Source organism: Lepidochelys olivacea (assembly GCF_965140295.1).
Source record: "Lepidochelys olivacea isolate rLepOli2 genome assembly, chromosome: 18".
NCBI lineage: Eukaryota > Metazoa > Chordata > Testudines > Cheloniidae > Lepidochelys > Lepidochelys olivacea.
In genome coordinates, this window is record NC_140428.1 from 30,379,216 (window position 1) to 30,404,099 (window position 24,884).

The window sequence follows — 24,884 nt, forward strand, 5'->3', positions numbered from 1 at the left end:
TTTCAAAGGTAAACATAATTTTTTAAAACAAATTCTGCTTTTAGTGTGTGTACAGCTCCCATTGGATTCAGTGGGATCCATGTACTCATGTGAGAGGAGAAGGTAGTCCTTAAAATCTATAGTTAACAACTGTTTCAAAAGAGGGAAGCTAGGAAATAGGAAACACATTTATCTAATCAAAATTATCAACAAGAGTGAAAAACTTGAAGTCACTTGGACTTCTCAGCCTGTGTATTGATGATGTACATTATATAGTCACAGGCCTGACTCTTTTCTGTGGTTTTTAATGTATACTCTTCATTAGGCATATTTCATAGAAGGGACCAAAATAATTTCTAGACTACTTCTTTTAGAAAAACATCCAATTTTGATTTTAAAATGGTCAGTGATGGAGAATCCACCACAACCCTTAGTAAATTGTTCCAGTCCACCAGTACATTTCAGAGCTCTAGTTGCACTTCAAGTAGTAAAACTGACTTTGTCTTCAGATTCAGGTCCTCATGATAACCCCAAGGTGCATTATAATTACTCAGAAATGCACTGCCTATCACAGTTTATTTTAGTTTAAGATGTTTTAAGCTCAGCCCAGAGACTATCATAGTGTTCTGCACCTACCACATGGGAGACTCGGGTACAACGCAGTGGTTCCCACATCTTGCTTCTGAGTCTGGCAGCAAGAGGCAAATGTTATGTGAGGCTCCTTTTTTCCTTTCCTTATCCCAGGGGAAAAGAAATGTTCTTATGACAGTTAAACCAGATTTTACAGCAGAAAGGTAACCAGTTTCTCAGTTCGGGCTCCCCTCTTGTTCATGTTGCAAATGACAGTTTTTAGCCAGATGGATGCAATTCACAGAAGCTTAGAAAATCCAATTGTATTTAAATTTGTGGGGGCAAATTCATCCCCTCTCTAGTTCAGTGGTGGGCAACCTGTGGCCTGTCAGGGTAATCCGGCCACTGGGAGTGGTAATGCAGCCACTGGGGAGTTGCGGGCAGCCATGCCTGTGGACGGTCAATGTAAACACTGTCTCGTGGCCCGCCAGTGGATTATCCTGACAGGCCGTGTTGCCCACCACTGCTCTAGCTCCTCTAAAGCTAATAAAATTCAGCAGAGCCTTATGCTGAGATTAGAATCTGTCAAATAATTTATTTTAAATACTTCATGAAATGCCTGGAATAAATCATTGTACAAATATATTTGTGAATTATTTGACCAAATGTGTAAAAAAAGATGTCTCATAATGTTTTTGGAAAATAATCCAAAATTGAGCAAATAAATTATTCAATTTATATGATGATAAATTCCCCTAGGGATGAATTTGGCCATTTTCCCCCCCGAGTATGAGAGTCGTACTGAGAAGTGCAATTTCTGTGTGCACTTACAAAATGCTGACCAGGGGAATAGTGAGTTTTTCATTAAACAATAACGCTCCTTCAGAAAAAAAGCAATGAAATGTTACATCCAGGAAGATTATAAATGCACAATTTTTATAACTGAATAAAATTAAACTGAAAAAAGTAGAACACCACAAGAAAGTAGGAAGAAATATTTGACCAGCACCTAAATGGGGCCCCAATCCTGATCAAGACCTCTAGAGACAACTGTAATACAAATATATAATAAAATATATTTCATGTAGCTATTTTCAACTTTCTGAGAGCACAATACTGTCTGTACTTCTTAAATACGGTACTCTCTGTGAGGGCAGAGACTAAGGCCCAAGTTTCCAACAGAATCCATGAGGCAATGTGTAATAAATTCCAAAACTCTACATAGAAGGACAGAATAAAAAGTAATTTTAAAAGTTCCATGAGGCCTTTAGAAACAAAATCCAAAAACTCCCATTAAATAACAATGCAGAATTCATTTCTGGTTAATGCAATTAACAGGCATATAAATGGCTTTGAACCAGAGCTGGATAATGTTGTAATATAGTAAATAATTCTTCCTGTCTTTATAAAGCTATTATAGTGTGCGTGCGTGCGTGCACACACACACACACACACAAATCTCTCTGTTGTGTAAAAGTTTGAGTCATTAATCTCATAATTAACCCATTCAACATATGATAGTAATCGGAGTAAGAACAGTTCCAGGTCAGAGTGTGGCATTTGGATCCTACATTTACCCTAAATTTGCCAACCACCACAGGGGGAATGCAGGGTAATGTGTCCATTATAGTAAAGGAAGCTTTGCCATTAACATCACCAGAAACAGGAGCAGGCCCTTAATGATGCAGTGAATGGGACTTAGACTCCTAAAAGACCTACATACCGTTGAACTTTTTACCCCATTACAATCCATATCCAGCACAAGAAAAATGTAAAGGTCAATAATAAAAGCTACAATTAGTTTGTCCCAGAAAGTGACTGAGTTAAAGTTCCAGTCTCATCCTTCACTTCCTGAGCTGACAGTCTGGATTCACTCTGGGGAATTGCACAGTCAAGCTCATGAGTGGTAGCTGGACTCCCTTAGTCAGCGCCCACCAATTTTTTCAGGTAGTGGCCTGAAGTTGAGGGATGCCACACGCCCTTCAGCTAGAATCAGAATTTGATTTTATGTTGCTATTTGCCTACTGCGGTTAGCTCCAAAACAGGTCAGAAAGCCAGTGACAATACATGAGTGTATCAGCAACTTGCCTGGCTGTGCCCCAGATTTTGTGTGTCACTTCACTTTTGGCTCCCCAGATAGAAAGTAGACAGGAAACAAAAAATCTTTGGTTTCAGAGTAGCAGCCGTGTTAGTTTGTATTCACCAAAAGAAAAGGAGTACTTGTGGCACCTTAGAGACTAACAAATTTATTTGAGCATAAGCTTTCGTGAGCTACAGCTCAGCTCACGAAAGCTTTTGCTCAAATAAATTTGTTAGTCTTTAAGGTGCCACAAGTACTCCTTTTTTAAAAAAAATCTTTGCTTACTCATTCTGTGCACTAGCCTTCTCTATGAAACTGTTCTCTTACTGATGTTGCCCCATCCTTCCTCCTCTACCATTCTCTTATTAACATCTCCTTGTGTCATGTTAAAAATTAGTCTGTAAGCTCCTTGGGGCAGGAATCATATCTTTTGATTGAATTAGGAGGTGCCTAGTACACTAGTAGGTGCTGATTCTGTGCTCAGCCAGCACTCACAGCCTCATATAACACCTAGAATATTAGCTTTCCTGAGTGAAGAATTAGGGGGCCATTATCCCTTTCATTTTTTTAGAAAGAGTCTGAACAAACCAGCTCAAATAGCCAACAAAAAAGCACCAATGTTGCTTTAGTGCAGGGGTAGGCAACCTATGGCATGCATGCCAAACGTGGCACATGAGCTGATTTTCAGTGGCACTCACACTGCCCGGGTCCTGGCCAACCGGTCCAGGGGGGGGCTCTGCATTTTAATTTTAAATGAAGCTTCTTAAACATTTTTAAAACCTTATTTACTTTACATTAAACAAGAGTTTAGTTATATATTATAGATTTATAGAAAGAGACCTTCTAAAAATGTTAAAATGGATTACATACAAAACCTTAAATTAGAGTGAATAAATGAAGACTCGGCACACCACTTCTGAAAGGTTGTCAACCCCTGCTTTAGTGTCTCTTTTAAATAACCTAATAATGAAAAGCTTACAGTGGAGGCAAAAGTGTGATAGAATGCAAAAAGTATTGATAATAGAGCATGGAAAATCCTGAAGTTATGTGTTTCAGGGATCACAGAATCATAGAAATGTAGGACTGGAAGGGACCTCGAGAAGTAATCAAGTCCAGTCCCCTGTGTTGTGGCAGGACCAAGTAAATCTTCTAGATCATCCCTGACAGGTGTTTCCAGAGCTTAACTACCCAAATAGTCAGAAAGTTTTTCCTCACATCTAATCTAAATCTCCTTTGCTGCAGACTAAGCCCATTACTTTTTGTTCTACCTTCAGTGGACCTGGAGACCAGTTGATTACTGTTCTCTTTATAGCATGCCTATTACCAGGTTTCCCTCCTCAGTCTTTTTTTCCCCGCAAGACTAAATGTACCCAGTGTTTGTTTGTTTGTTTTTTTAAAATCCTTTTCTAATAGGGGTGGTTTTCTAAACCTTTTATCATTTTTGTTGCTGTCCTCTGGATGCTTTCCAGTTTTGTCCACATCTTTCCTACACTATAGTGCCCAGAATTGGACACAGTACTCCAACTGGGTCCTCAGCAGTGCTGAGTAGAGCAAGAAAATTACCTCATGTATCCTACATGCAACATTACTGTTAATACACCCCAGAATCATATTAGCCTTTTTTGCAGCTGGGTCACATTGACCACATATTCAGTTTGTGGTCCACTATAACCCCCAGATCCTTTTCAGCAGTATTACCACCTAGATAGTTATTCCCCATTTTGTAGTTGTACATATAGGATAGGATGTGGTCTTAGAATAGAATAGTCTTCTTTTGACTGCAACCAGGATTGAAGTCCTGTCAGCACCCTTTCTTGTGAGTGATTACTCAGTTACATGAGCTGGGATGAATCTGTCCAGTAGGCTAGCCTAGAATTTTTAGGCACATCCAGTCAGTTGGAATGACTAAATAAATAGATACCGTAGATCAAGAGAAGAGTTAGCTCTGACTTAGTCAGTTGGCAAAGAATAATTCATATGATGAATTAACACAGTGGGAAAGCGTCAGCCAATAGCCTGGAATGAAGACCAATGCCTACCTATAGCACAAGCGTCATGAACAATCTCTTCATTTGCTATTTTAAGAAGGTTCAGGCCACGAGAGAAAATGTCGCTGTTGTGAAGCTTGTCAGTAAATTAACAATTGTTGCTAGTGCTTTCTTTAGACGCTTTCTACCAGCAGCTGCCAAACTGGGAGAGGATGGAGTCTGGGCCTGACTGCTGGAAATAAGAGAGGTAAGAGAATGGTTTAGGCATCAGCATGAGGTAAGGTTCAGCTGCATAGCTGTGCAAAGACCAACGTCACTGTAGCATAACTGTCCCCCATCTAAGTCCATGAGGCCTTGCTTCATCTGTTGGCACTTCCTGATAGCCACTCCTCAGAAATGACCTGGAGCAGCTGGATGGCGGATGTCAAGCCTGGGCTCCGGTAGCAGGTATGGAGGGATTCAGGTTGCCCTGGTGGGGCTCTCAGTCCCCCCATCGCCATCCAGGGTAACTTTTATAGCCTTAGGCAAAAGCCATTTATGGATTATGAAGACTGCCCCATAGGCCAAGCACCCACAGAATGCTGAGAAGAGGCAATAGGTGCGACAGGGCACTTTGGAGCTGCCTCAGTATGGATTTATTTTCAGAGCACCAGAGAGTAACAGGTTTCTCACAGGGACATGCAGAAACCCACCCTACCACAAAAATACAGTCACCTGCCCTGGAAACCTGCTGCATCCTGTCCCCTGGGAGGCACAGGTACCTGCTCCCCTCCCTAGGAAGGCACAGGAACCTGCCGCCCCCCTCCCTAGGGACACACAGGAACCTGCCCCCTCCCTAGGAAGGCACAGGAACCTGCCCCCCCTGCCCCCCAGGGACACACAGGAACCTGCCCCCTCCCTAGGAAGGCACAGGAACCTGCCCCCCCTGCCCCCCAGGGACACACAGGAACCTGCCCCCTCCCTAGGAAGGCACAGGAACCTGCCCCCCCTGCCCCCCAGGGACACACAGGAACCTGCCCCCTCCCTAGGAAGGCAAAGGAACCTGCCCCCCCCTGCCCCCCAGGGACACACAGGAACCTGCCCCCCCCCGTCCGCCCGCCCCCAGGGACACACAGGAACCTGCCCCCCCCGCCCCCCAGGGACACACAGGAACCTGCCCCCCCCCCGTCCGCCCGCCCCCAGGGACACACAGGAACCTGCCACCCCCCCTCAGGGACACCAAGGAAGAAACCAGCCTCCTAAGCCCCGCCCCCAACACACCTAGAGCCTCCCCCAAGCACAAGGGAGCCGGCAGAAGCGCGCGCGCCTCTACGCAGCCGGGCGCGCGACGCGCGGGACCAGGCGTTGTGGGCGGGGCCTGGCCAATCCCCGCCCCTGGAGCGTCCCATCCCGCAGCAGGCGGCGCGAGCTGGGGCGGGTTCCGGGTCAGTTGCCCGGTTTCCTTCGGCGCTGTTGGACGCTGCCCCCAGCCCCCGCGGAGCCTCGCCCCTGCCGCCGCCGCCATGTGAGTGCGGGTCCCGGGGCGACTCAGCGCCCGCTGCGGCCGGGCCGGGCCTGCTGGGAGCTCGGGGGGGCCGCAAGGGGGGGCTGCCCGGCGGCCACCTTCCCGGGCGGGCGGGCCTGGGGGGCGGCGCCAGGCGGGGGCTGCGGGCGCCGGGCGGGCCTGGGGGGGGCTGCGGGCGCCGGGCGGCGCCGGGCGGGGGCTGCGGGGCGGCGCCGGGCGGGGGCGGGGGCTGCGGGGCGGCTGCGGGCGCCGGGCGGGCCTGGGGGGCGGCTGCGGGCGCCGGGCGGGCCTGGGGGGCGGCTGCGGGCGGGGGCTGCGGGTGCCGGGCGGGCCGGGCGGCGGCTGCGGGGCGGGCGCCGGGCGGCGGCTGCGGGCGCCGGGCGCGCCAGGCGGGGGGCGCGGCGGAGGGGTAAAGGCCGCTCGTGCTCCCGTGACAGGCCGGGCCTGGGCGTGTCGCTGAGCCGCCGCTCAGTGCACGGGCCTGGGCAGGGCGCGGCCGGGCGCAGCGGTCCCTTGCGGCCGCGGGAGCCCGCGGCATTGCCCGCTCGCCGCGCTGTGCGTGGGCGCGGCCGGCCGTGCGGCCCGGGCTCCCATCGCCCCGGGCTCGCATCGCCCTGCGCCGCGCCTGGGGCCGGGACTTGAGCCGGGGCGGATCCATGCTGGGGCCGGTGCTCACAAGGCACACCTACTCGGCACCGCACTTCTGAAAGGGTGCCACCCCCTGCTTGAGTGTCTCTTTTAAATGACCTAATAATGAAAAGCTTACAGTGGAGGCAAAAGCGTGATAGAATGCAAAAAGAATTGATAAAAGAGCATGGAAAATCCTGAAGTTGTGTGTTTCAGGGATCACAGAATCCTAGAAATGTAGGACGGGAAGGGACCTCGAGAAGTAGTCCAGTCCAGTCCCCTGTGTTGTGGCAGGACCAAGTAAATCTTCTAGACCACCCCTGACAGGTGTTTCCAGAGCTTAACTACCCTAATAGTCAGAAGGTGTGTGGCCTGGACCTGCTGCTGTGGGGATGTGGCGGTACACTGGGCTTGGATCTGCACACCAGTGCCTGTCACACATGGTCCTAGCACCACAGCTGGTCTCTGCTTTCTAATGTGGCAGCTGCCATCATCCACTTCTTGTGTGCTGTATGCAGGAAGCCTTACCTCTGTGTTTCTTAGAGTAGTGATTGTTGAGTCACAAGGGGTTTACTAAGTCACAGAAAACTCATGCTTTCTTGCTGTATGCCTCTTAAGGGTGATAGATGTGACTTCTGTAAGGGCTGCCTTTACAGACTAGGAAAGAGTAAAATATGAATGGCATTAGATCTCTTAAATTTTTGTGGGCAATGTGTTTGGGGATTTTTTTCCTTATCAAATGGCTAGTGCTTTTTGTTTTGTTTTTTTAAAGGTTTAGCACCAGTGAAAGGAATCTGGGAATTTATATATTCCTGTTTATTCACAGAACTGGTAAATAATGGGTTGTGACTCTTACAGACAGCTTGATGCTGTGTTGTTAAATGACTTCAGTGCTAACTAGCCAGTTCATATTAGGTTGACAAAAATTAAGCAAAATGTTCTTTATTTCTAGATTATAGTGTGCAGGGATGGTAAGCTCTGTGATTCTGCTTAGACTCTGATGTTTTTAAAATGAACATAGGCACTCTTTTGAGCCACTAGCTAGCAATTCAGGGAGCCTTTTAAAATATACCAGCAAAAAAAAAAAAAGCCTTTTTATTTCTTTGGCTTCACCTGTTGGGAGGGAGGGGGAGGAATTGTGGGATTGTTTATTTCGTTTTGGATTTATACTCCTTTACTTTACAAATTAAAGGAACCTGGTTATTTGGTGCTGTTTTTAGAAGGTGGCATATAGTGTGATGGAGTATTCATTCTATAAGCTGGCCATCAGAGGGTGTTTATAGTGACAGTAGTACTTTGAGCAGTGAAAAATAAATATTAAAGCTTTTTAAAGTGAGAATGAGAGAAAGGGGATAGTTCAAAGATTTTTCCTAAAATAGATGGTACAACAAACATGATCTTAGTCCAGAAGGGGCCATTCTGATCATCTAGTCTGACTTCCTGCATTGTACTATCCAAAGAACTGCATCAAGTCCATAATTTCTGTTGGAGCTATAGCATAAGAATGACCACATTGGGTCAGACCAATGGTCCATTTAACTCAATATCCTGTCTTTTGACAGTGGCCAGTGTCAGATGCTACAGAGGAAATGAACAGAACAGGGCAATTGCAAGTGATCCATCCCATCATCCACTCCCAGCTTCTAGCAGTTGGAGGTTTCAGGACACCCGGAGCATGGGGTTCAGTCCCTGACCATATTGGCTAATACCCGTTGATGGACCTATCCTCCCTGAACTTACCTGATCCTTTTTGGAACCCAGTTAAACTTTAGGCCTTCACAGCATCCCCTGGCAATGAGCTCTACAAGTGGAGTGTGCACCATATGAAAATATATTTCCTCTTGTTTAAAACCTGCTGACTATTAATTGGATTAGGTGACCCCTGGTTCTTGTGTTGTGTGAAGGGATAAATAACACTTCCTTATTCACTTTCTCCATATTATTCACAATTTTATAGAACTGGAAGGGACCACGAGAGGTGATCTAGTCCAGTCCCCTTCACTCGTGGCAGGACTAAGTATTATCAAGACCCTTCCTGACAGGTGTTTTTCTAACCTGCTCTTAAAAATCTCCAAGGATGCAGATTCCACAACCTCCCTAGGCAATTTATTCCAGTGCTTAACCACCCTGACAGGAAGTTTTTCCTAATGTCCAACCTAAACCTCCCTTGCTGCAATTCGAGCCCATTGTTTCTTGTCCCATCAGAGGTTAAGGAGAACAGTTTTTCTCCCTTCTCCTTGTAACAACCTTTTATGTACTTGAAAACTGTTAAAGTACAGTTTTCTCTTTTCCAGACTAAAGAAACCCAATTTTTTCAATCTTCCCTCATAGGTCATGTTTTCTAGACCTTTAATCATTTTTGTCGCTCTTCTCTGGACTCTCTCCAATTTGTCCACATCCTTCCTGAAATGTGGCGCCCAGAACTGGACACGATACTCCAGTTGAGGCCTAATCAGTGCAGAGTAGAACGGAAGAATTACTTTTCGTGTCTTGCTTACAACACTCCTGCTAAGACAGAGGTGGGCAAACTACGGCCTGCGGGACCTTCTGGCCCAGCCCTTGAGCCCCTGGCCCCTCCCCCGCAGCCTTAGCTCCCTGCGCCATCCACGCTGTGGGCGGCGGGGCTGCAAGCTCCTGCTGGGCAGCATGGCTGCGAGAGCTGCAGGGGTGTCATGTATTAAATTGCTCCCCGTAGGAATGTGCTACTTACGGAGCACCCGGACGGGCAGCCGTAAGTATTACGCTGTAAGCACATTCCTACGGGGAGCAATATAATACCCTACACCTCCCTACAGTTTTGGAACCCCAATGTGGCCCTCAGGCCAAAAAGTTTGCCCTCCCCTGTGCTAAGACATCCCAGAGCAAGGTTTGCTTTTTTTGCAATAGGGTTACAGTGTTGACTCGTATTGAGCTTGCGGTCCACTATGACCACCAGATTTCTTACTGCGGTACTCCTTCCTAGGCAGTTATTTCCCATTTTGTATGTGTGCAACTGATCGTTCCTTCCAAAATTGAGTCCTTTGCATTTGTCGTAATTGAATTTCATCCTGTTTACTTTAGACCATTTCTCCAGTTTGTCCAGATCATTTTGAATTTTAATCCTATCCTCCAAAGTACGTGCAAAGTACATCCTCTCCCAGCTTGGTATCATCTGCACATTTTATGGCACGTCTCTATGCCATTATATGAATCACTGGTGAAGATATTGAACAGAAACGGAACCGGAACTGATCCCCGTGGGACTCCACTCTTTATGCCCTTCCAGCATGACTGTAAACCACTGATAACTCCTCTCTGGGAATGGTTTTCCAACCAGTTTTGCACCCCCCTGATAGTAGCTCCATCTAGGTTGCACTTCCCTAGTTTGTTTATGAAAAGGTCATGTGACACAGCATCAAAAGCTTTACTAAAGTCAAAATATACCACTTCCTCCCTAGCCACAAGGCTTGTTATCCTGTCAAAGAAAGCTATCAGGTTGGTTTGACACATGATAAATCCATGCTGACTGTTGCTTATCGCCTTATTATCTTCTAGATGTTTGCAAATTGATTACTTAATTATTTACTCCATTATCTTTCTGGGATCAGAAGTTAAGATGACTGATCTGTAATTCCCTGGGTTGTCCTTATTTCCCTTCTTATAGATGGGCACTATATTTGCCCTTTTCCAGACATCTGGAATCTCTCTCATCTTCCATGACTTTTCAAAGATCATTGCTAATGGCTCAAATTTCTCCTCAGTCAGCTCCTTGGGTATTCTAGGATGCATTTTATCAGGCCCTGGTGACTTGAAGACATCCAGTTTGTCCAAGTAATTTTTAACTTGTTCTTTCCAAATTTTAGCTTCTTCTGATCCTACCTCATTTTCACTGGCATTCACTATGTTAGATGTCCAATCACCACCAACCTTCTTGGTGAAAACTGAAGCAAAGAAGTCATTAAGTACTTCTGCCATTTCCACATGTTCTGTTGATTTTCCCACCTCGTTGAGTAATGGACCTACCTTGTCCTTGGTCTTCCTCTTGCTTCTAATGTATCTGTAGAATGTTTTCTTGTTACTCTTTGTTTCTAGGTAGTTTGATCTCATTTTGTGCCTTGGCCTTTCTAATTTTGTCCCTATCTACTTGTGCTATTTGTTTATATTCATCCTTTGTAATTTTTCCTGGTTAAAAGATAGGAAACAAAGGGTTGGTATAAAGGGTCAGTTTTCAGAATGGAGAGAGGTAAATAGTGGTGTCCCCCAGGGGTAAGTTCTGGGACCAGTCCTATTCAACATATTCATAAATGATCTGGAAAAAGGGATAAACAGTGAGGTGTCAAAATTTGCAGAAATTTGTCAAAATTACTAAAGGTAGTTAAGACCCAGGCAGACTGTGAAGAGCTACAAAAGAACCTCTCAAAACTGGGAGACTGGGCAACAAAATGGCAGATGAAATTTGATGTTGATAAATGCAAAGTAATGCACATTGGAAAGCATAATCCCAACTATACATATAAAATGATGGGATCTAAATTAGCTGTTACCACTCAAGAAAGAGATCTTGGAGTCATTGTGGATAGTTCTCTGAAAACATCCACTGAATGTGCAGCGGCAATCAAAAAAGCGAACAGAATGCTGGGAATAATTAAGAAAGGGATAGATAATAGGACAGAAAATATCATGTTGCTGCTATATAAATCCATGGTACTCCCACATCTTGAATACCGTGTACAGATGTGGTCGCCCCATCTCAAAGAATCATAGAATATCAGGGTTGGAAGGGACCTCAGGAGGTCATCTAGTCCAACCCCCTGCTCAAAGCAGGACCAATCCCCAACTAAATCATCCCAGCCAGGGCTTTGTCAAGCCTGACCTTAAAAACTTCTAAGGAAGGAGATTCCACCACCTCCCTAGGTAATGCATTCTAGTGTTTCACCACCATCATAGTGAAAAAGTTTTTCCTAATATCCAACCTAAACCTCCTCCACTGCAACTTGAGACCATTACTCCTTGTCCTGTCCTCTTCTACCACTGAGAATAGTCTAGAACCATCCTCTCTGGAACCACCTCTCAGGTAGTTGAAAGCAGCTATCAAATCCCCCCTCATTCTTCTCTTCTGCAGACTAAACAATCCCAGTTCCCCCAGCCTCTCCTCATAAGTCATGTATTCCAGACCCCTAATCATTTTTGTTGCCCTTCGCTGGACTCTCTCCAATTTATCCACATCTTTCTTGTAGTGTGGGGCCCAAAACTGGACACACTACTCCAGATGAGGCCTCACCAATGTCAAATAGAGGGGAATGATCACGTCCCTCGATCTGCTTGCTATGCCCCTACTTATACATCCCAAAATGCCATTGGCCTTCTTGGCAACAAGGGCACACGGCTGACTCATATCCAGCTTCTCGTCCACTGTCACCCCTAGGTCTTTTTCCGCAGAACTGCTGCCTAGCTATTCGGTCCCTAGTCTGTAGCTGTGCATTGGGTTCTTCCGTCCTAAGTGCAGGACCCTGCACTTATCCTTATTGAACCTCATCAGATTTCTTTTAGCCCAATCCTCCAATTTGTCTAGGGCCCTCTGTATCCTATCCCTACCCTCCAGCGTATCTACCTCTCCTCCCAGTTTAGTGTCATCCGCAAATTTGCTGAGAGTGCAATCCACACCATCCTCCAGATCATTTATGAAGATATTGAACAAAACCGGCCCCAGGACCGACCCCTGGGGCACTCCATTTGACACTGGCTGCCAACTAGACATGGAGCCATTGATCACTACCCTTTGAGCCCGACAATCTAGCCAACTTTCTACCCACCTTATAGTGCATACTGCAGTCATACTGTTCTCTTACATACAGTGCAACTCCCCCACCATGCCTGTCCTTCCTGAACAGCTTATATCCATCCATGACAGTACTCCAGTCATGTGAGTTATCCCACCAAGTCTCTGTTATTCCAATCACATCATAATTCCTTGACTGTGCCAAGACTTCCAGTTCTCCCTGCTTATTTCCCAGGCTTCATGCATTTGTATATATGCACTTGAGGTAACCTGCTGATCGCCTCTCTTTCTCAGTATGAGGCAGGAGCCCTCCTCTCTCATGTGCTCCTGCTCGTGCCTCCTCCCAGTATCCCATTTCCCCACTTACCTCAGGTCTTTGGTCTCCTTCCCCCAGTGAGCCTAGTTTAAAGCCCTCCTCACTAGATTAGCCAGCCTGCTTGCGAAGATGCTTTTCCCTCTCTTCGTTAGGTGGAGCCCGTCTCTGCCTAGCACTCCTTCTTGGAACACCATCCCATGGTCAAAGAATCCAAAGCCTTCTCCCCGACACCACCTGCGTAGCCATTCGTTGACTTCCACAATTCGACGGTCTCTCTCCAGGCCTTTTCCTTCCATGGGGAGGATGTGCGAGAACACCACTTGCGCCTCAAACTCCTTTATCCTTCTTCCCAGAGCCACGTAGTCCGCAGTGATCCACTCAAGGTCATTCTTGGCAGTATCATTGGTGCCCAAGTGAAGAAGCAGGAAGGGGTAGTGATCTGAGGGCTTGATGAGTTTCGGCAATCTCTCCATCACATTGCAAATCTTAGCTCCTGGCAAGCAGCAGACTTCTCGGTTTTCCCGGTCAGGGCGGCAGGCAGATGACTCAGTCCCCCTGAGGAGAGGGACCACTACCACTACCACCCGCTTCCTTCTCTTGGGAGCAGTGGTCATGGAACCCCCAAGCCTAGGACAGTGCATCTCATGCCTTCCAATCGGCGGAGTCTCCTTCTGCTCCCTTCCCTCAGACGTATCATTTGGTCCACTCTCCGCATTAGTACCGGTGGAGAGAACATGAAAACTGTTACTTACCTGTATGTGCCCTGCTGGTACATGGACGTTCCCCTTTTTTCTTCTGGAGGTCACATTATGCCAAATTTCTTCACCATCCTTCTGTCCCCGATGTGCAGCCTGCTCTGAATCTTCAGAACCTTGTGCCCGTAGAAGCCTATCATGACATCCGTCCAGGAAATCTTCAGTTTCTCTTATGCAACGCAGGGTCGATACCTGTTGCTCCAGACCTTGAACCTTCTCTTCCAGTATGGAGACCAGCTTGCACTTTGTACAGACAAAGTCGCATCTGTCCTGTGGAAGAAAGACAAACATAGCACATCCAGTGCAGGTCACAACAGCTGAACACCCCCCATCCATATTACCTTCCTTCTACGAGCTTCCTCAGGAGTTGTCGTAACTACTCAGAGAATCTGGCAAGATGTAAGCCTCAGTGGGCTCTCCCCAGGCGAACTCCCAGGCAGACTCCTTTTGTTAGCTGCTCTGCTGTTTGCTACTCAGCTGGTTCGCAACTGACTGGCTTTTTATGCAGTCAGGCCCACTTAAGGCTCACCTGGAACAAAGCACACCCAGTTCCTGCCCTTTTCAAACAACCAATCAAGCACACAGTCAAACTGTCCTCACAACAAACACTCACCAACACAGCCTCCTTAATGCAGCCCTTAGCGTACCTCCTCTCAGGCAGATCCCAGGCAAACTCCTTTTGTTAGCTGCTCTGCTTTTCGCTGCTCAGCTGGTTCGCAACTGAAGATGTATTGGAATTGGAAAAGGTTCAGAAAAGGGCAACAAAAATTATTAGAGGTATGGAATGGCTTCTGTATGAGGAGAGATTAATAAGACTGGGACTTTTCAGCTTGGAAAAGAGACGGCTAAGGGGAGATACGATTGAGGTATATAAAATCATGACTGGTATAGAGAAAGTAGATAAGGAAGTGTTTGCTCCTTCTCATAACACAAGAATTAGGGTTCACCAAATGGAATTAATAGGCAGCAGGCTTAAAACAAATAAAAGGAAGTATTTCTTCACACAACACACAGTCAACCTCTGGAACTCCTTGCCAGAGGATGTTGTGAAGGCCAAGACCATAACAGGGTTCAAAAAAGAACTAAATAAATTCGTGGAAGATAGGTTCATCAATGGCTACTAACCAGGATGGGCAGGAACGGTGTCCCTAGCCTCTGTTTGCCATAAGCTGGGAATGAGCGACAGGGGATGGATCACTTGATTACCTGTTCTGTTCATTCCCTCTGGAGCACCTGGCCCCGGCCACTGTTGAAAGACAGGATACTGGGTTAGATGGACCTTAGGTCTGACCCAGTATGGCCATTCTTAAGTTCTTATATGTGACCTAGTTTCCACTTTTTGTAGGATTCTTTTTTGATTTTTAGATCCTTGAAGATCTCCTGGCTAAGCCAGGGTGGTCTCTTGCCATACTTCCTATCTTTTCTACGCAGTGGGGTAGTTTGCTCTTGTGCCCTTAATATTGTCTCTTTGAAAAACTGCCAACTGTCTTCTCTTGTTTTTTCCCCTTACACTTGCTTCCCAGGGGATCTTAACTACCAACTCCCCGAGTTTGCTAAAGTCTGCCTTCTTGAAGTCCATTCTCTATTTTGCTGTTCTCCCTCCTACCATTCCTTAAAATCATGAACTCTCTAATTATATGATCCTTTCAGTTCATCTTTTCCAAGCTGGCTAGTCCCAGTCTTTTATCTTTCCTCATATGAAAGCTGTTGCATACCTTCTGATCGTTCTTGTTGCCCTTCTCCGTACTTTTTCCAATTCTAATATCTTTTTTGAGATGGGGTGATAGTAACTGTGGTGCAGTATTCAAGATGTGGGCATACCATGGATTTATATAGCAGCATTATGATATTTTTTCTTATCTTTCCCTTTCCTAATGCTTACCAATATTGTTAGCTTTTTTGACTGCCACTGCACATTGAGCAGATGTTTTCGAAGAACTGCCAATGATGACTCCAAGATCTAACTTATACATACAAAATGATGGGGTCTAATTGAGATTGTTTTCCAATGTGCATTGATCAACATTGAATGTCATCTGCCATTTTCTTGCCCATTTACCCAGTTTAGTGAGATCCCGTTGTAACTCTTCGCAGCCAGCTTTGGGTCACCTACAAACTTTGCCACCTCACTGTTCAGCCCTTTTCCAGATAATTTATTAATGGAACCTTGAAGGACTATGCTATTTACCACTTTCTATTGTGAAAACTTACCATGTATTCCTACCCTTTATTTCCTATTTTTAACCAGTTACTGATCTATGAGAGGACCTTCCCTTTTAAGCAAACTAAGGAGTCATGGGATAAGAGCCTTTTTGGTGCAGGAACTTGTCAAAGGCTTTCTGAAAGTCCAAATACACTGTCAACTGGATCACCCTTGTCCATATGCCTGTTGACTCCCTCAGAGAATTCTAATAGATTGATGAGGCATGATTTCCCTCTGCAAAAGCCATGTTGACTTTCCTCAACATATTGTGGTTATCTAATATATCTGATAATTCTGTTCTTTACTACAGTACCAAGCACATTGGTTGAAACTAAAGTTACATTTACCAGCTTGTAATTGTCAGGATCACCTCTGGAGCCTTTTTTTAAAAATCAGTGTGTTATGTTAGCTATCCTGCTGTCATCTGGTATAGATGCTGAGTTAAGTGATAGGTTGCATACCACCATTAGTAGTTTTCAATTTTGTATTTGAGCTCCTTCAGAACCATCCGTTCCTGGTGACTTACTGCTGTTTAATTTCTCAATTGGTTCCAAAACTACCTCTATTGATATACATCAATCTGAGACAGTTCCTTAGATTTGTCACATAAAAAGAATGGTTCAGATGTGGAGATCTTCTCCACATCCTCTGCAGTGAAGACCAGTGCAAAGAATTCCTTTAGCTTCTCCAGCAGCCTTGTCGTCTTTGAGTGGTCCTCTAGCACCCCAATCGTCCAGTGACCCCACTGACTGTTTGGCAGACTTCCTGCTTCTGAAGTACTTAACAAAAAAATTGTTGTTGGGGTTTTTTTTCTTTAGCTAGTTGCTTTTCACATTCTTCTTTGACCTGTGGCCTTATACTTTTACACTTGACTTGCCAGAGTTTATGCGCCTTCCTATTTTCCTCAGTATGATTTGACTTCCAGTTTTTAAAAGGATGCCTTTTTGCTTGTCACTATGTCCATGCAGTTTTCAGGCATTTCACCTTTGATTTTTCCTTCTAATTTCCATTTAACCAGCTTCCTCAGTTCTGTGTAGTTCCCCTTTCTGAAACATACCGAGTCTTGACTTAAAGACTTCCAAGTGATGGAGAATCCGCACATCTCTATGTAAGTAACTTTTGTTTAAGGACACCTGAGGCCCAGTTGGTGTCTTGTCCTGTGTCCTATCTAGAATTGTGTTCATAATCAATATTGAAAGGTGGTACAGTAAGCAAATAATAAAAGGCCAAAAGGTAAATCAAGGGTTCTCAACCTTTTTCTTTCTGAGGCCCACCCAACATGTTGTAAAAACTCCACAGCCCGCGTGCCACAGCAACTGTTTTTCTGTATATAAAAGCCAGGAACAATATTGGGGGGTAGCAAGCAAGGCAATTGACTAGGTCCCCATGCCACAGTGGTTTCCCACCAAGCTGAGTTGCTCAGGCTTTGGCTTCAGCCCCGTGCAGTGGGGCTTTGGCTTTCTGTCCTGGGTCCCAGCAAGTCTAATGCTGGCCATGCTTGGTGGCCCCCCTGAAACCTGCTTGCAGCCCACCCACCCCCCCAGGGGGCCCCAGACCCCTACTTGAGAACCACTGTTGTAGATGTCTTATGTGTACAAACTGTAAATGTGCCTGTTCTTCCTCCATTGGGGGTATGCAAGACAAATCGGACTCCTGGAAAGGTTGAGTCCCACTGCTCTACAGGGCTTCTTGCACCTTCTTCTGAAACATCTGGTATTGGCCACTGCCTCTCTATTCTGTGATGAACTTTTAGGAAAACAAGCAGTGTATGTCGCATGCTTCCAGTGACTGACATAATCTTTTTCTGAGTTCAGTAGCTTCCAAAAAGAATTTAAATTCCCAAGTTCATCAAAGGGGGGGGAAAAGTGTGCACAAGCTCATGTGTTTTTTATTGCAAAGGTCAGGGAGGGGGGAGATCCCTAAACCCATGTTCTTGGCCAATCAAGAGCAACTATATGCTATGCTCTGAGCTGTAGTGCCGCTCTTCTCTCTCCCACCTGCTTCTCTGCTCTCCGGTGCCATTGTAGCCATTCATTGGTGGTAAGTTTGGAACACTGAATTCTGAATGGCTAAAGTCTGAATTCTGTGGCTAAAGCTTGCTGCTGAAGCTTCGCTCTTCCACTGCAAAAGAAATCTGACTTTTTCTTCTTCTGCATTTTAGCTCCTAGGGAATGTTCTTCCTTTCTTTGTTATGACCATTGGTGTTTACACTTATTTTTTTGGTTTGTATATACCTGTGTTTGCAAATTACCCAAGCATACTTCTAGGTGGTATATAAATGTAGTTAATGATATATCATAATGTAAGTGTCTCTATACTGCAGGTCAACAAGTGGCCCTGGAAGCTCAAGTAATGCCTCTGGCAGTAATCGTCGCCTTCAGCAGACACAACACCAAGTAGATGAGGTATGGCTCTTGTATAGAGCAGCTTTACCATTCCTTTGACCATGGGAAACCTGACAGAGGGAAGACATATGGAAGTGTTGTGTGGGCAAAGTTTTTAAATTTGTCTCCTTCAGTGTATGAACCAAAAGCTAGTATGTCTTCATCGTTTGTCCCTCTTGTGATCTGAACTATCATCTTGAGACTCATTGCAGGAAACCTGTGATATTTTCCAGGTGTTGACTTGCTCCTGCAAAGATGACTATCTTTTGAGCCAGTGTGTTAGCTGCATGACTCCAGTTGGTTTCTGACAGAGAATGAGGTTTGCTATATGGAAATCCACAATTGCCAGGGGTTTCTAGTTATGTATCAAAACTGTGGCAAAACTTACTGTGTAAGCCAAAAGCCATCCTTGGCTGAGAGCCTCATTTCTTTCTGGCTGGATGGGGTAGCACAAAACTTCCTTTTCAGAAGTCATAGGTGCTTTGTGTGTCAAAAGAAACATTGGACAGTAACTCGCTTAATGTTGTAGTTATGTTCCTGAAAAATGCTACTTTAAGTGAATCCAATTTCCCCTAAAAATTAATGTAAAGGGGGGCTAGATTCCAGGGGAATTTTTCACCAGAGGTGGTGGAGTCAGAGGGTGGGATGTTTCCCAGGGAATGCCTTACTGCTAAATGATGAACTAGCACTCGGCTGAGCCCTCAAGAATTAACACATTGTTAATGTAGCCTTACACTCTACAAGGCAGCACAAATAGAGGGAGGAGACACAGCATGGCATAGACAGACACACACGGTGTGTCTGTGTGTGAGAGAGAGAGAGATGCGCATTGCCCCTTAAGTACGATGACCCCACTCTAAGTATACTGCCTTTTTAAGTAGATCAGCAAGTTGAGACAGCAGCTGCTGCCAGCAAGCTCCCTGTCCTGAGCCCTGTCGTGTGCTCCCTTGCTCTGTGGAGAATGGGTACAGGAGCTGGGGGAGGGGGACACCCTGACATTAGCACCCCTCTTCTTCCCCCCTGCCTGCACAGCAAGCAGGAGGCTCCCGGGAGCAGCTCCAAGGCAGAGGACAGGAGCAGCACATGGCAGTGGGGGGAAGGACAGCTGAACTGCCCCGCAATTGATAGTCTGCTGGGCAGCTGCTGCACAGGGAACTTAGGGGAGCTGATGGGAGGCTGCTGGTCTACCCTGGTTCCAAGCCCCCACCAGGGAGCTTCAACAGGCTGCTCTTTCTGCAAGCAGTGGACAAAGCAGGTGGATGCCAAACAACTTTTATAAGGGAGCATTGCACAACTTTAAACAAGCATGTTCTCTAATTGATCAGCAACGTAACAATGTTAAGTGAGCAGTTACTGTATTGTTCAAATGCCCGTTGTGGCTTCCATAACTGAGTTTTTCTTATACCCTTCTCTAACATGCTAGGTTATTAGTGGAATACTTTTTGTTTCAGTAGGAGTAAGCTTATAAACAAAGTATCTGATATTGAAACCCCAAGGCAGGCATTAGGGAATCTCCAACTCAGTTACTTAATTCCACAAATTTTTTAACTAATATAAGAACCTAAGTTCAATATTGTCTACTCTTAATCAAAAAGGCAATATCTTCTGCTTTATTTAAAAATACTTGAATGATGTTAATGTTATAAAAGGGATTTGTCAGGATCTGCTGCATGCTTAAAGTGTTCAAGGGAATGAACATCTAATGAATGAATAACTTACTGTGACTATTAAATCACTGTAGGTGGTTGACATCATGAGGGTGAATGTGGACAAGGTGTTGGAACGAGATCAGAAGCTGTCAGAGTTGGATGACCGTGCTGACGCACTGCAGGCGGGAGCTTCCCAATTTGAGACCAGTGCTGCCAAGCTGAAAAGAAAGTATTGGTGGAAGAACTGTAAGGTAACCATGACTCGAGTATTTCCAATACAAATTAATGTGACTAAAAACTATAAGTAGTTGAATACTACATAAAGGGGAAGAAATCCATGAGAACATATGGCCAATTTCCGCAGCCTTTACTCATGGTGAATAGTATTTAAGATTACAGCATCTGGTCCTTAATGAGCATCTGGCTTAGCGAAGTAGATGAACTGGCCAAAAGTTGGGTGCCCTGGCCATGTTCCTTCACACAAAACATTTTCCAGGACAGAAATGTTGCCAAGGATAAATGTATGTACTAGTTTAAGGTGTTGGAGATCTAAGAGGAAGAAATTCAGTGATATGGATTGAATGACGATAACACAGACATAGCACTATAAAGAACGTTTAGTCTGTTCGTGTAATTAGCAGACATGACTGTAAGGCCTGGGAGCATACTCTTTATTTGCTGAGAAGCCAAGACAGAGTGGAAAACATAAATTGTAAGGAAGGGGAGCAGTAGTTGGGTCTAGAGAAGAAGCTTTAGCCCTCTCTTTTTAAAAAAACATCTAAGTGAGTTGTTTGTACTAAATGATGTGCTTTTTTAACAGATGTGGGCAATATTGATAGCAGTTGTTCTCATCATCATCATCATCATCATCGGTAAGTGTTTAGCTAAAGCACTGTTTTGTCAGTAGGACTAGCGTACATGGGACATAAGACTAAATCGAATGCAAAAAGTTAATGTAACGCTCTCTGGGTGTGACTGCTCGTACATAGGTCATAATATTCAAAAGTTAAGGTTCACACAGTAACCCTAACTTAGCCATATTGCATGCTTGACATATATGCAGGAGTCCAAAAGAGTACTTATGCTGCTAAATTGATATTTGAACATAGTCTGTGCAATGTGGTGAAGTTATGGCTTCTGTGGGAACCTTAACTGTTGAATCTCAGGCTCTTGCACACTGAGCAGAAATGGGATTTCACAAGAGACTGAGACTCTTGAGTTCCAGTCCCAGCTCTGCCAGTGACTGTGAGCGTGACCAGGTCACCTGACCACTTCTTTGCCTCAGCAGAAAGAACGAGGAGTACTTGTGGCACCTTAGAGACTAACCAATTTATTTGATCATAAGCCAATTTAGCCCACTAAAGCTTGTGGCACCTTAGAGACTAACCAATTTCTTTGAGCATAAGCTTTAGTGGGCTAAATTGGCTTATGATCAAATAAATTGGTTAGTCTCTAAGGTGCCACAAGTACTCCCCATTCTTTTTGCTGATACAGACTAACACGGCTACCACTCTGAAACCTGTTCTTTGCCTCAGTTTCTCAATCTTTAAAATGGGGATAATGATGCTTACCTCACAGGGGCTTCCAAAGAATACATGAAGTGCCTTGAGAACCTTAAGATGAGAAGAGCTGTGGACATACACATTTCTCACATTCATCTTTCACAGTATTTCTACATTTATTAATCTTTTAGACTCCAGGTTCAACATCCTTATGTCACCTTTTTCTTGCAAAGCAGTCTGGCCCTCTTCTATTGGGTCACACCCTTTTCTTAATCCCAAAATGGGTACTCCAGCCAATCAGATTCCCCTTGCTGTCTTCCAGCCCAGAAGTCAAGCAAAACAAACAACAAAAAAAGTAGGGAAGCTTCATATAAGACTCCTCCTCCTCCAATCCTCAGTAGTGCTTAGATAGCAAGGTAGTTAGGCCAGGTCTACACTGTAAACTTACATAGTTATATCAGTGTCGTGCAGGGGTGTGAAAAATCCACACCTATGAGCAACGCAGTTATACCAACCTAACCCCTGTTGTAGGCAGCACTATGTTGACAGGAGAGCTTTTCCCTTTGGCACAGCTCCCGCCTCTCATGGAGGTGGATTACCGATGCGAATGGGAGAAACTCTTCCATCAGTATAGGATTGTCTTCACTGAAGTGCTACAGCAGCCCAGCTGCATTAGTGCCACTGCAGGTCTACACTTAAAACCCTGCCCTTAAACTCAGCCCAGGCAAGAGCCTTGATCTGCCTAGCCTCACTTGAGTGCAGGAAACCCCCCTGACTTCATGGACTAGTTTTCCTGCTGGAGCAGAAGCCTGGGGGAGAAGGACAGGCAGTTCTCAAGGATTCATCACCAGTGAACAAGCTGTTTAAACAGAAGTATATTGCAGTAGAAGTTTTAAGAGAAAAGAAATTCATGGTCCCTTGTTTGATATCCAGCTTTCACTTGTCCCAACTTCTGAATGTTGCCAGATGTACCCTTATGTATACAATAGTCACAAGCCCATTATTATAACTGGTAACAAACTTATAAATACAAATGCAAGTGGTGATGTTTCTGGTGCATGCAAGGAAGCTGTGGATTCATACTCTGGCTGTAGTAGAGCCAGGGAGCTTATAACTACTTACATTGCTTGGTGTTCAGCAGTTTGAATTTGTGATGTAGCTGTTAAAAAAAAACTTTCCAGCAGGATTCGTTTACTCTCAAGCTCTGACAGCATATTCATTTCTCCCCTTTGGGCCTGTTTGTAACACAATCTACAGCAACTTGGGGGGGGGGGGAGGCATAGCTCAGTGGTTTGAGCTTTGGCCTGCTAAACCCAGGGTTGTGAGTTCAATCCTTGAGGGGGCCATTTAGGGATATGGGGCAAAAATTGGGGATTGGTCCTGCTTTGAGCAGGAGGTTGGACTAGTTGACCTCCTGAGGTCCCTTCCAACCCTTATATTCTAACTAATTGTGATGCTACAAACAGAATTGTGACCATAGGTGAGAAACACCTGGTACATAAATTTTAAAAACCAATCCCATGCAAGAATGAAACTGTGGTAAAACAAACACAGGAAATTATTTAGAATTTCCTTTTGTTGAATACTTTGAGTGTTCTGTAGCTCAAGTCTTTAAGTTGCAGGATTGTTTTATGCCTCTTTGATGTGGAGGGAAGAGGACTGTCGCTTTTCCAATCCTTTTTTTTTCTGTTATAGTCTGGAACGTGTCCTCATGAGTTACAAGAAGAAATGCAAACCAGCGGAAGCCATCTCTCTCCTTCAAACCTGCTGTATTCTCAAGCTCTCACCTACTGATGTATAAAGCAAAATTATTTTGATTAGTCATATGTTAACTTTCTCTGGTTTATAGGAAATGTGCCTTTATTTAAAAGTTACACTTCTGATTTTAAAATGCTAATAAGCACAGCCCAAAACTTGCACAGTGCCTTGGTAATCTTGAGTATGAGCTGGTGAAGAGGATTTCATGTATGAATTTCAGAATCTAGAAGCAATGTATTGTTGCCACTGTCTACTGAATTCTAGATAAATTGGAAGAGTATGTTTGCGTATCTGTTCTCTTCACTGTCTCCTCCAGGCCCCAATTTAAAGGTGTCTCTTCTGACACTACTAAAGGGGTGGGAATCAGATCTTAAATTTGTGCCTTCTTGGAAGAAACTCTTAACACATCTGGCATTTTAACAGACTTTGCCTGCCTTGCCATACTCCATTAATGCCTTCTGACTAGTTGTGAAAGAGCCTGCCACCCTAGTAAACACTACTTATCGTTCACTGCTGTTTTATGAATATGCAGTTAAATTCTATTATTGAAGTTCTAAAGATTTGAGCACTGAACCGTTAGTGCTGCCTTGTGGTAATTGTGATTAAACACTTCCCTATATAAGGCGTTTACATTCTCTGCAAAAGACAGTCTGTCACTTTCTGGTGTCAGTTTAATCTGAAAGAGTACCTTTAAAAATGTTTAGTGTTTGTAATGTAGACACTTACCAAAGTTGGTTTTGTTGGGGTTTTTGTCTTTTGCCAAAAAGTAGTTCAGTGAAGACTTCTCTGCAAGCCAGCAAGATGTTTCCAGTGTAGAATCAGTGCCAAGTGTAGTTTAAAATTTTATATATATTTATATGTAATCTGTTTGCATTACTTCACAAATTGTCTTCCTTCTCAGCTTGTCTTCAGAGTAAGTGAGTCCCCTAGGACTTCAGGAAAGGCTGGTAACAAATGCTGTTGCCTCTTCCCTCTTACCTCCAAACTTTTTAGGTAGGGGTGACTACTCTCCATGAGGAGGGAAAGAAATAACTTGGTGCTTCACCCAGTCACCACTTTGTGTACCCTCTAATCTGTCTGTTTCTAATTTTTTCCCAGTCCTTGTTTCTACTTCCTCTATATAGTTTTTCCTTTCTCTTGTCTTTTTTTCCTCCCTTACTTTTTGGGGGTAGATTTGCAAGTAGCTACACTGTGAAATGGATTCACGAACCTAATCGCCATAACCTACTTCTTTGAGTGTTGGATGTTGCTTTGACTGAGTTATCACATAGAAATGAGCCAGACTCTTGATGGACAAATACCAGAAAGATGTGACAGAGCACTCAGCGGGTGGCTGTGTCCAAAGGTGGATCTGCCCTCTAAGCACCGAGGGAGAAATATTGGCCTCTTTACCCCCAAAGTACAAGATGCTTTAGAATGTGTTTTTGTTTTGTTTTTTTTGGTAGTGAGTGTTGTGGAAAGTTGCTCTGTTGGCTTATAATTAACTATCTAAGGCCTTGCCTGTTTGAGGATGAAGTGCAAGGATCACTGCAGTGACTTCTTTCAATGTACAAAGTCTCTTAGAAATTACTGTATAAATGTACCATGGACCAGTAACAAAGCTACTTGTACAAACTGAAATCTTTCTTACTCACAATTAAGAAACTGTTTACTATTTTTTTATGCTGCAGCTTTTAAAGAAATATCAACTGTATGTACTAGTTCCTACACTTAGAAACCTCTGAAAGTGTATGTCATCAGGAGGGCGTGTCCCTGCACTGTCCTGGGAAAGAGGCCTTTATAACGTTTAATAAAGTGGCTTTTGAAACTTC

The 24,884-nt window shown here is 44.7% G+C and overlaps 1 protein-coding gene and 1 long non-coding RNA gene across 3 annotated transcripts; one reads left to right on the plus strand and one right to left on the minus strand.

Annotated features, from left to right (window-relative positions):
* Positions 1-626: 626 nt before the first annotated feature.
* LOC311532825 lies at positions 627-5,961 on the minus strand. The gene is made up of 3 exons (XR_014714455.1): positions 5,878-5,961; positions 4,669-4,849; positions 627-713 (listed from the first exon to the last, which is right to left on the minus strand). It is a non-coding gene; the product is annotated as an uncharacterized lncRNA (long non-coding RNA).
* VAMP3 (vesicle associated membrane protein 3) lies at positions 5,897-24,884 on the plus strand. 2 transcript variants are annotated; one of them, XM_084651680.1, is made up of 5 exons: positions 5,897-6,121; positions 18,104-18,185; positions 19,906-20,064; positions 20,634-20,685; positions 23,011-24,884. In XM_084651680.1, coding segments are annotated over exons 1-5 (315 nt in total). In that variant the 5' UTR covers positions 5,897-6,119; the 3' UTR covers positions 23,031-24,884. The 2 variants fall into 2 exon arrangements, with proteins under 2 accessions (XP_084507806.1, XP_084507805.1); XM_084651679.1 differs by lacking the exon at positions 5,897-6,121 and adding an exon at positions 16,825-16,888.